General features: G+C 34.7%; 2 protein-coding genes across 2 annotated transcripts; both read left to right on the forward strand.

Annotated features, from left to right (window-relative positions):
* Positions 1-135: 135 nt before the first annotated feature.
* LOC111410236 (ubiquitin carboxyl-terminal hydrolase 24-like) lies at positions 136-3082 on the forward strand. The gene is made up of 2 exons (XM_023040497.1): positions 136-692; positions 2508-3082. The coding sequence occupies exons 1-2, from the start codon at positions 570-572 to the stop codon at positions 2694-2696; spliced, it is 312 nt and encodes a 103-aa protein (XP_022896265.1). The 5' UTR covers positions 136-569; the 3' UTR covers positions 2697-3082.
* A 1922-nt stretch (positions 3083-5004) lies between these two features.
* LOC111410237 lies at positions 5005-7238 on the forward strand. The gene is made up of 2 exons (XM_023040498.1): positions 5005-5135; positions 5220-7238. The coding sequence occupies exon 2, from the start codon at positions 5995-5997 to the stop codon at positions 6751-6753; it is 759 nt and encodes a 252-aa protein (XP_022896266.1). The 5' UTR covers positions 5005-5135; positions 5220-5994; the 3' UTR covers positions 6754-7238.
* Positions 7239-12036: the final 4798 nt, after the last annotated feature.

Below are 12036 nucleotides of genomic sequence, written 5' to 3' on the forward strand. Positions count from 1 at the left end.
CATATCACTTTCCTTGTTATCCAATCTTTAGTTAATTTATCGACCATTGATTGAAGTTCATTCCTGGAAAAAAAAAAAATGAGGGGACTGGAGGAGAATTGACAGTGTACAACTCTCTCCTCTCCTCCTGAATCAATCACTCAAAATGCACATAAGTAAAATTAAAGTGGAAACAAGAGCATATCAATCTGGTTAGAATTTTTATTGAAGCATGGCATATCAATTGAGTCTTAGATTTTAATGCTTGAGTTTGATGGAAAGATTTTACTCATGTTTTTTGCTTTGATGATTTGATTATAAAGTTAACCTTTTCCTAATTTTGGTTGTTGATTTATGCATTTCGAGAATGCTATTTGCTTAAATTTAATCTATCTGGTTAGAATTTTTATTGAAGCATGGCATATGTTCAAGAGTATTTGAATATGTTTTGTAGTATGAATTGTGTTTTATGAAAATCTGTACACGGTGAGCTTGGTTGTGGTTGATATAGTGTGGATGATGATACTGAGTTTCAGGCTGGAGTTGTGACGGCCCGAAAATCTATCAACATACAATCACTTCCCAAGATAATGATATTACATCTGATGCGTTTTCGTTATGGAAGCTCTGGAAGCACTAAGTTACACAAGGCAGTGCACTTTCCTCTTGAACTAATGCTAAACCGTGATCTGCTTGTTTCCCCAACCACTGAGGTAATGGTCCTTCATATCATTTTCAATTTCTTATTTAATTTCTCCTTTATGTAGGTCTCCTGGATTTTCCGGAATCCTAGAAAGTTCAACAATATTAACTAGGGATGAAAATGGTTCGGTTTGGGCGGTCTGTGACCAATTTTCAAACAAAACCACTTAAAGTGGTTTGAAATATTTTCAAACCAAATCGAATAACTTCAAATTGCTTCTTTCAGTTTGGTTTGATTTAAAACTATGGTTTAACAAAGAAAAAAATTACATATATCAAATGACTTCAACCATAAGTATTAGTCTAAAATTCATGTTAAAAACATTAAAAATATCATTAAAAATTTTATAAACCAAAATTCCATAATTCTAATCATTATAATGCAATGACATGATATAAACATTTTAACATCTTAGTCAATACTAATTGGCGTAAGATTTGCAGTTGTAACACATGGTTTATTCTCTTCATAAAGATAAAAATATACATAGATTCATTAATTATAGTTAAATGATATAAAACAAATAATAACAGAATATGAATGGAAAGATCAAATGCGATATACTTTCTATAACTTTTGTGAATCATCCAATGTTTTTACATTATCCAAATATTGACGAATCAATATAGATTCTTTGCTATTATGCAACCAAATTTTAGGGAAAATCAAACGTCTCACCCGTATATGCATTCAATGAACTCATAAAGGAATCAAGCATCCAATCACTAGTAGAAAATACAGATTTAAAAATAATTGTGAAAATTAAATATCTAACATATTTTTAGCAATTTGCGGGGACATCCTTATATTTATTTATATTCAATTTTCACCAAAGTAATATGTTGAAAAGCTCGTCGGTCAAATCTTTAAAATGATCATTTAAGTAACCAATCAAATTATTCTAGCAATTAACAATAAAATCTAGAAATTAAGTTGAAATGTAAATAATTAATTGAGTCACTTGACCAGAAAATTGAATGCAAAAAACAAAAAAATATTGTGTGTTAACAATTCAAGGGAGTCTAATGCAAATTAGAACAAAAAAAAAAAAAAAACATGACTCCCAATGAAATATAGCAAACAATTAACAAAAATAAGAAAACTTGCATAAACTCACCTGAAAATTTAGTCGAAATTCGAGAAATTTATTAATAGAAGGAAAATAAATATGTGAGTTTGAATTAAAATCTAGATTTAATTGTTTATTTAATTTGATGGACGATTGATGCATATGATTCAGCAGCAGTTGTTCAACACTTTACCCAATTTGAGAGTTTTGCATTAACAATTGTGATGATAGGTGGGTATGATTTAATTAATTAATCAGGATAAATTATTATTTATTTAGGTATTGAGTTTAATTGAATTATGTCTAACATAGGTGTATTTTTGAATTATGTCTAATATAGATGTATTTTTTTTTTAATCTGAATGTGTACAATTTTAATTCAGTTGGATAAATTCTAAATTAATTTATTTCCATTTTTTGGTAAACGATTTGGCAATTTTAAGCGGTTTGCAAAGATTGAAGCCTAAACAAAATCATTCTGAAGCGGTTTAGTTCAGTTCAAAACCATAACGTTGACGAATTCACGTGGGCCCATACAAATAGTTTCAAAAAAAGTTGTTTGGTTTTGGTTTAGTTTGGTTTTACGGTTTGGCAGTTTCATTGTTCATCCCTAATATTAATTGGTGATCTTGTCCTAGTTTTAAAAGAAATGTAACTTTTGTGAAATTTATTTTTCTTCGATGGGAAACACCGAATACCAGATTTTGATTAAATCATATCTAAATTTACTTGGAATATTTTCTGTTTGGTGTGCAGGGCCGAAGATATGAACTTGTATCGACCATAACCCACCATGGCAGTGAAGCCTCAAAAGGGCATTATACAGCTGATGCTATTTACCCTGATGGCCAATGGTTACGGTTTGATGACGCATCAGTGACTGCAGTTAGCACCAGCAAAGTGTTGCACAACCAGGCTTATGTTCTCTTCTATAAACAATTATAAAGACAAGAAGTTTCATCCCAAAATTCTCTAGAACGAGTGTGGTGTTAACATGAAAGTTTGGAGACAATTTAAGTGGAATGGTTTCCACAAACTGCTTTTGCCTCCCTCAAGCAGAGTTCCTCCAAGTCTGAATGTTCTTATTGGTCGAGAGTTGCTGTATCGGTTAGGGTCAACAACAGACAATCTATGGGAATTTTGTCACTTAATTTTGATTTTTTTTTTTGTCATTTTTATGCTATGCTATTTTTGTCAGCCTGGTGACTGGATATGCTTGTGTGGATATTCAACTTTTTGTATGGTACATGCTCTTATGCAAGTTTGTGAAATAGAAAGTGTAAGATAATAGGGAATGTTAATTATATTTGATATTCCAGGGATTTGCATAATCTCTCGAGCTGAGCCGAGTCGAGTCGATAAGTGATCTCTCCCTTATCTTGTATTCTAGTGCTTGTGAATTTGTTACTATAGAACGCATATTATTGCTCCATTCCCTCAAAATGATATAATTTATTGGGAAAATTGCAGTTGAGGTGATTTTGCCCAAATCTTTAGTTTGTGCCATCGGAGATACCAAACCTTTAAAAAATGAGTGAGGTTAGTCCAAAATGATGGTTTCCGTCTGTTTGACGGCCAAAACCGTCGGTTGACCCTTCTAATGATATTTTCAAGAAATTTTCCCAAATAAGTGAAGGACAATCTGGGCATTATACACATTTCCCTCCTCAATAACAAACACGTTAGTTACAACTTCATTCCACTCACCATCCACTATAGATCCTGCGAAAACCCACGAAGAAGACGAAACATACGTTGAAGAAGACGAACATCCAGTGGACATTGTAGTCGACATTCGAGGCTCTCTTTCCCAACCCGTGCATGGTAAGTGTGTTCCCCTTTTTTTGGGTTTACGGTGTAAAGTTGTATGATTATGAAGTTTACCTATTCGATTGTCTTCACGTACTGGAAAATTCAAAAATTTAAGTGATTTGGTGTATTAGAGCGTAATGCTTGTATATTATCTTTTCTGTACATGTTCGTTGCTCGAACTGAAAAGGGTTAGGGCTTAACTTCATTTTTTTCGATGTTTTTTCAGAGGAAAATTCAAAGTACTTCAGCATACGGCTTTGTCACGGTGGAATTTTATTTCAGAAGATGAGAAGTTTTGTGTATGAGCATGGGAAAATAAGTTATATAGACTATATCGACCTTGATTTCTTCAATAGATTTCTTTTGGACAATGCCGTGAAGATGTTAGGATATTCTGATAGAATTAGATATCTGTACAAGATGGAGAAGAAAAGAATGAGTGAAGCTTCATTTTGGTTGGCTAAAGACTTAGATTTCATGAACTTAGTGAAGTGGCTTGGTGATAATAGGACAGTTAAACTGTATTGCTTGCCTGTAGTTGAAGTTTTGGAGTTGCCTTGGGATGAAACAGAACAAAAGGATGTTCAAGTGTTTGATTGTGAGACTGGTGAGGAGTTGGTGAAGGTTCAAAAGTCTACATTAAATTAGCAGCAATCATGCTATGCTGTTGAGATTTATGATGAATCAGTAGAACGTGATGACGTGTATGTAGTTGATGAAGTAGATGACATGGAAGCAGGTGAAGAGGAAGTTTTCCTTACAGGAGATGACGTCGAAGAGGTTATAGTGCATGGAACAGAGCATGAGTATACAGAGGTTGATTTTATAAGGGCTGAAGTAGACTCACATGAACCAGAAGTGCATGCTGCTGAACCAGAGAAACCACGTAATTTTGAACCACAGTTGAGGTCTGAACATGAGTTGCATGACGCTGAAACAGTGGTACAAGCTACTGAAACTGATGTGCATGCTTCTGAACCACAGCAGCAGGCTCAACAGGAGTTGCATGCTGCTGAACAAGAGGCGTAGGCTGCTGAACATGATGCCGAAGGAGAGGTGCAGGCTGCTGAAATTGATGTGCATGCTTCTGAACCACAACAGCAGGCTCAGCATGAGGTGTAGGCTGCTGAACATGAGTTGCATGATGTCAAACCAGAGGTGCAGGTTGCTGAAACTGATGTGGAGCTTGATGAACCGCATGTTGACATACCGGTTGTTGAAACTAGTGTGGAACATGATGATCCTGAGCAAGATGATGAATATGAGGAGGGTATTTTGGGAGAGGAACGGAGTACTAGCAGGAAGAAAATGTTGCTGTTGATGATAATGATGAAAACACATTTCAGGTTGAGTGAAAGTTTTGACATTAGTGTAAGGAGTGAGCAGGAAGGTGTAAGGGATGAGCAGGAAGGTAAGGCAGCTGCTGGGAAGAATCTGGAGCAGACTATGAAGACTCCAATGAGCTTAGAAGCTTACCCAGTGATACGGAGGTTGAGGGATCATTTGCTAGAAGGAAGAATGTGTGCTGGTTTAACCTTGCAACCGATATGGATGATCCACAATTCAAGCTAGGTAAAGCATTTGTTTTGTTTAACATGTACATTGTTCGCTTGATTGAAGAAATTTATGATAGTATGCTATGTTCATTTTTGCCAGGGATGAAATTCGACAACGTCAAGATTCTAAGGAATGCAGTAGTTCAATACTCAGTCAAAAATTCTAGGCAACTAAGATACGTGAAAAATATGAGGACATAGTTGGGAGTTCGATGTCAAGATAATTGCCCTTGGGTTCTGTATGCGTACCAACAACTCGACAAGAGTTTTAGAATATATACATTGGTAGATAAGCACACATGTACCATGGTGTGGCAAAATAAAAGGGTTAATTCAGGTTTTCTGGCAAAGAAATACGTGAGAAAATTTAGTCTAATCCCAACATTCCAATGAGTAGTTTTATGGAGACTGTGAAAGAGGACTGCATGTTTGAGATTTCAAAGCATCAGTTCTACAGGACAAGATCGAAATGTGCAGAAATTATCAATGTGATTGTAGCTTAGCAGTAAAAAATTTTATGGGATTACGGTGAGGAATTGAAGAGAATAAATCCAGGCAGTACAGTGTAAATCGAAGGCTCGGGACATACTTTTAAGAGATTGTACATCTGTCTGCATAGGGGCTTGTAAGGAAGGGTTTAAGGCTGGGTGCAGGCCAGTTGTTGGATTGGATGGATGCTTCGTAAAATCTGCAGAATGTGGGCAGTTGGCAGCTGTTGGCATCGATGGTGAGAACTGTATGTTCCATTAGCATGGGCAGTTGTGGATGCAGAGAACAAAACAAATTGGCAATGGTTCATGGAATTGTTAGTTCATGACATAGGGATGCACAACCCTTGAGTTTGGACATTCATTTCCAACAAACAAAAGGGTTTGATGGATTCCATAAGTCAATACTGTGAAGGAGCAGAACATAGGTGTTGTGCTAGACATCTTTATAGCAATTTCACCTTGGCACACAAAGGTCTGGTCCTTAAGAACCTATTTTGGACTGCAGCAAGGGCAACAACAGTGCCAGAATGGAAGAGTGCAATGAATGAGTTAAAAGACATAAGTGAAGAGGCTTACAACTGGTTCTTTGAAAAACCTCCTTCCCAGTGGACCAGATCCCGTTTTGAAGAGCATTCGAGATGTGATATTCTTCTTAATAATTTGTGTGAGGCATTCAATTCTTCTATTGTTGTTGCCAGAGATAGGCCCATCATCTCGATGCTAGAGAAAATTTGGCATCAACAAATGATAAGGAAGAATGTAAAAAGGGAAGCAGCACAGAGGTGGGATCATGCATTCGGGCCAAGAATTGTGAAAATCATTGAGAATGCTACTTCTGAGGCAAGGTACTTGAAGGCACTCTATGTAGGCAACCATAAGTTTGAGATAAGCAGCAGAGACGATTTGAGGTGGAGTGTTGACTTGACAAAACATGCATGTGCATGCAGAAAATGGCAGTTCACTGGAATACCATGCCCCCATGCAATATCAGGCATGCTTTCAAGGGATATTGGCATATATGAGTACATCGACCCATGGTATATGAAGGAAACATACCTTAAGTGTTACTCCCCAGTGATCCACTCGATGTCAGGGCCTGAACTGTGGCCAGAATTGGGAAAACATTCTCTCAATCAACCTTAGAAGAGAAAACAGGCTGGCAGACCCAGAAAATAAGGAAGAGGTCACAGGCAAAGCCACCTACAGGAGTTAAGATGGGAATGACTGGCATGAAGATGACGTGTAAACGCTGTGGAGGGTCTGGACATAACAAAAGAAGCTGTAAGGGGGCACTGCCTAGTGAAAATAGTTCACAGCAACAGTCTCAACCAACCACACATACAGAGTCCTACAAGGATACACATACCAGATCAGCGAAGGGGAGAGAAAAACACATTCAACGGAAACCTCCAAGTCACAGACAAAGAAGTCCAACAATAGAGGATCGAAATCTTGAACATCATGTGGTTTCTCTTGTATAGTTACTTTTTTGGGAAAATGTTGTGATTTTTTGTAAACTGAACTGGAAATATGTGCTTCCAATGCTGTTATTTTGTAGATGTAACTGGAATTTCTGATGAAATTATTGAATGTGATGATAATGTTGATGTCGAATGACTTGCATTATGTTTCTGCTAGTTGTCGTTAGTTTCTGAAATTGTATTCGTAAGATCTGATGTGCAGGTGATTAGGAAATATATGAAAATGTTTGATACTTCATATGAAAGTATTATCAAACGTTTGGTACTTTTACTGAAATGTTTTTAAAAGTTTGGTATTCTGTCTGAAACCATTAGAAAATATTTGGTACTGATTTTGCGAATCGTTATAAAATTTGGTACTTATACTGCACCTTTTTCAAATAAGTTTGGATTGTAATCAGCTCTTTTAATTTCGCATTTTACATAGAGGTCAGGAAAAGATCGTTATCACCTATTAAGGCAGCATTAAGTACAAGAAAAACGGGGCACTTCATTTCAAGTAAAAAGGTACAACACAATTTTTCCTTTTTACATATGCAGTTCACAACATCTAGCACATGGCTCCTTGTCGAAACCCTAAACTCAAATTTCTGGAACTAAATACTAAAATCCTACAATTTGACCCTACATACTTAAGAACAAACCCATTTTGCAAACACTCCACACACAAAGCCGAAGAGTCAGATCTTCCACCCATTTGGTCTTGTTGCTTGAAGGGTGTTGATTTTAGCTTCCATTTCCCTCCTAGCTCGTAATAAACTAGGAATCAGTTCCTTCGATCTCTCACACATTGGAGGGTCACACCACATAAAGAAGGAGCATCCACCCACATCTTGGCTTCGAGGAAAAGTGAGAAATCTTCTTCCAAGGTTCAGGTTTATCACCGAGAAACCACATCTGCACCGAGAAACCACATCTGCATAGATTCAACTCCATGTGCATGCTGATATACATATTTTTTTTTGACTACCTGTGAGAGAGAAGGAAGGAGGTAATATAGTGTTAAAGAAATGGGAAAATTGCATCCGAGGTACCAAACCTTTCGCTTATTAGCAGACTTTGCTCAAACCTTTAGTTTGTGCCAACCACGGTACTAAACCTTTAAAAAATACTCACTTGAAGTCCAACTTAACGGAAACTGTTAGTTCATCTGTTAGTTGACCAAAAGTCAACAATTTAACCAAATTTTGACTAATTTTAAAAGGTTAAAACGGTAAATTTATATTTCCTATAATAAAACAATTAAAATACAAAATCCACTTCATCTTCTCCACTCATCCCACACCCATCCATCCCACCCAAACCCTAAAAGAAAAAAAACCAGAACCCACCCTTCCCGGACATCGTTACCCACTGCACCACCACCATCCATCTGATTTTTTTGACGATCTCGCCCTCTTCCGCTGTGCCGTGCTTACGTCCATTCGCCCTGGCGACTTCGCCGTATCCCATCTAGGAACCACCAAGTCCAAACCCAAAATTGCCTTCTTCTTCTTCCGACTGCCACCTCTGCTGTTCCTTCGTCTCACCACTACCACCGTTGATGGTGCCACCATACTTCAACAGATTATTCCACAAAATCCAAATAATCAACAAACCCAGAATTCAAATTTCACTGTTTATGCTTGGTCGACGAATTTGGGATTGAGAAGGGGGAAAGAGGGTTAAATAGCTGGGGATTTTGGTGCAAAGAGGGTAAAAAGAAAAAGTTTGCAGTGAGGTTGACTATGGCAGAATTGCAGTGAAATGACAAGATAGAGTGTGAGTGAAATGGCTAGTTGTAGCACTATACAAAATTGCATAAAGATGCCAAGTTAGGGTATCAGTATCATAATCTTCAATTTGGTTGGATTTTCACTGTTCCTCGGTTGCCGGCTGCACTGGGGTGGTGCCGACCCCCCGCCACCAGTTGGAGATGGTTTTGATTTTTGGGGTAAGGGGATTGGGAAGATTGAAGATGGAGATTGGTTTTTTTTTTCTTTTTAAATAATTTTTATTTATTTCTTATATTTAAATTTAAAATTATAAAGTTACAATTTTAACCTTGCCTTATTTGGTTACAATTATTAAGTTTTTAATTTTTGAGGTCAACTGACGGTTTTGACGGTCAAACAGACAGAAACCGTCAATTTGGACTTGAACTGCGTATTTTTTAAAGGTTTGGTATCTCCGGTGGCATAAACTAAAGGTTTGGGCAAAGTCTGCTAATAAACGAAATGTTTGGTACCTCGGTTGCAATTTTCCCTAAAGAAATGGAGGGAAATAAACAGTGAAGTATATAATAGGAAGAAAATGTGTGTAATGCCAGATTGCCCTTCACTTATTTGGAGAAAATTCTTGAAAATATCATTAGAGGGGTCAATTGACGGTTTTGGCGTTCAAACAGACGGAAACCGTCATTTTGGACTGGCCCCACTCATTTTTTAAAAGTTTGGTATCTCCGTTGGCACAAACTAAAAGTTTGGGCAAAGTCTGTTAATAAACGAAATGTTTGATACCTCGGCTGCAATTTTCCCTAATTTATTTCATGCCATGTATTAAACTGTTTCAACCCTTCACACTGACCAAATTAATTGTGTACACAATGGCAATGTACAAATGAGCACCATCTTCTATGAACCAAATTAGAGGGTAGAAGAAAATGAAAGAGAAATATGATTGTTAGGTGCAAACAGCTATATAACCTGAATAAGTAGCACCATTGGTGTTTACGTGATATGTCATCGTAAACGAGACTTCTACTTTTAAGATGGTCTATCGAATGAAAACACGTATAATGCCTAAATTTGCTACATTTTCGCATCCTCACACTTAAATTTATTACTATCAACTCATAATTGTTATTCTATTTATGTTAATGGATCTTGAATTTCTAATGTTAGCCCATGTTTGGTCCCAATTTTTTAAAGGGCAAATTACACAAATACCTTTAAATTGAGTCAAACATAGGGCTAAAATATAAATCCAATAACTTCTACAATAACAATGTATTTAACATGTTATTAAATCAAAACAGTACACAAACACGGAAGAAAGAGGAAAATTGAAACCCAACCATCAAACAATGGGCAAAAATTGAAATCAGAAGAGAGATTCTTTTCACAAATTAATACTGCGAAATAAACGGCTCCTTCAGCTTGCTTTTCCTAAATTTCTAAATCAGCAGAATTTTGACTAGCAATTTACAAAAATGTACAAATTAATAGTTTTTGAAATTTGATTCAAATAGTTCATAATTTATTTGATTATTAGGTAAAATTATCGATTTAATGATTATTAAGTAAAAAAAAAAAGGCAATTATAAGCTACTTTCTTATGATAACTGTTGAAAACATGATATTTTTGTGATTATGAATTTGATATTGCTGGGTTATTTTGTTCTAATACATTTGATTTCTCATTTTAGATTTAATGATTTCAGTTAGTATATATGAAAATTCAAATATTAGTATATATTGAGAAGGTGAAAGTTACATGCCTATTACATTTTTTTGTTTAAAAAAGAAAGTCTTAGGTTATCTCATTTGAATTACTTCAAGTAAGAAATGCATACGAGGTGTTTGTGAAAATTTAAATATGAACTCAAACTTTGCTTTAAATTGAAGAGTGACATGATGTAACACTTTATTTGCCTTTGCATATGGATTAAGGCAGTGAAATTTGAAAGTAAAATGCTCTGTCAATTTTTTTGAAGATATAAATGTTTATGAAAATTTAAATATGAATATGAATTCAAATTTTGTTTAACATAAAAAAAAAAAAAGAGATGATATAACACTTTATTTATTTTTACAAGTGAATTAAGGTGTTGAAATTTGAAAGTGACCAGCTTTATCACTTTTTTAAGAGAGTGGTAGACTATCTTATTTGAAATCTTTTGGGATCTATTAAAGCTATCTTATTTGATATCTTTTGGGATCTATTAAAGCGATGTATACAATTTGTTTGTGAAAATATAACTATGAATACGAATACAAATTTTACTTTACATCAAAATATGACATGATGTAACACTATATTTGTCTTTACAAATGCATTGAGGTGCTGAAATTTGAAAGTAATATGCTTTGTCACAATTTTTTTTTTATTTTTTTAATTTTAAAGAAAGTCACAGACTATCTCATTTAAATTCTTTTTGGATCCAGTAAAAATATGTGTATAATGTGTTTGTGAAAATTTAATTATGAATATGAATTCAAACTTTACTTTATACTAAAAAGTGACATGATGTAATACTTTATTTGTTTTGCATTTGAATATTGTGGTGAAATTTTTACGTGACATATTTTAACACTTTTATTAAATAAAAAATAAAAAAATCCCACACTATTTCCATTTGTATTCTTTTTGTAAAATATAAATAAAATTAATGTTTTCATCTGTTGTGCGGATGTAGAATGGCTAGTCAGAATCGATAATGCCAAAATTTAATAACTTTGAAGAAGAAACCACAAAGAAAATAAACTTGGAAGACTTATGAAACTCGATTGTTTGATATGTTTTGTATTGCTTCTCATTTTTTTCTATTATACACAGTGGAGTACATCATTTTTACTTTTCCCTTCATTTGTTACAAGTACATATTTATATTTATTATCCAGTTTTAGTTTATAAATTTATAAATATGAATTTCTGTTGATAAATTTGCATTTATTAAAATGGATACATAATAAATTTAATTAGCTAAAACAAGTAGAATATTTATTACCAAATTCTTCAACAAATTTTAAGTTAAAATTTTTGGTAACAAGTATATTCAAATGTTATGTATGCACAAAATCTTTAAGCAATAATTTCTTATTATATAGAAAAAAATTAAATGGTAACTAATTGAAGAAAAAATGCATAATCAATATAGAGATGGTAATGAGATAGGTTCGGGGTGAGGGAGGTCGGGGCAACCAATCCCCCCCCCTGAGTATTTTTCTATCTCGTTATCCGTTTA

The sequence above is a fragment of the Olea europaea genome, chromosome 15 (assembly GCF_002742605.1).
Source record: "Olea europaea var. sylvestris chromosome 15, O_europaea_v1, whole genome shotgun sequence".
NCBI lineage: Eukaryota > Viridiplantae > Streptophyta > Magnoliopsida > Lamiales > Oleaceae > Olea > Olea europaea.

What these genes read in the sequence shown, in the direction of transcription:
- LOC111410236 (XM_023040497.1), top strand. Translation starts at nt 570, where the DNA reads ATGATATTACATCTGATGCGTTTTCGTTATGGAAGCTCTGGAAGCACT. An exon ending in TTGTTTCCCCAACCACTGAG is followed by an intron (nt 693 to 2,507) that starts GTAATGGTCCTT and finishes TTTGGTGTGCAG; the next exon opens with GGCCGAAGATATGAACTTGT.
- LOC111410237 (XM_023040498.1), top strand. Translation starts at nt 5,995, where the DNA reads ATGGATTCCATAAGTCAATACTGTGAAGGAGCAGAACATAGGTGTTGT.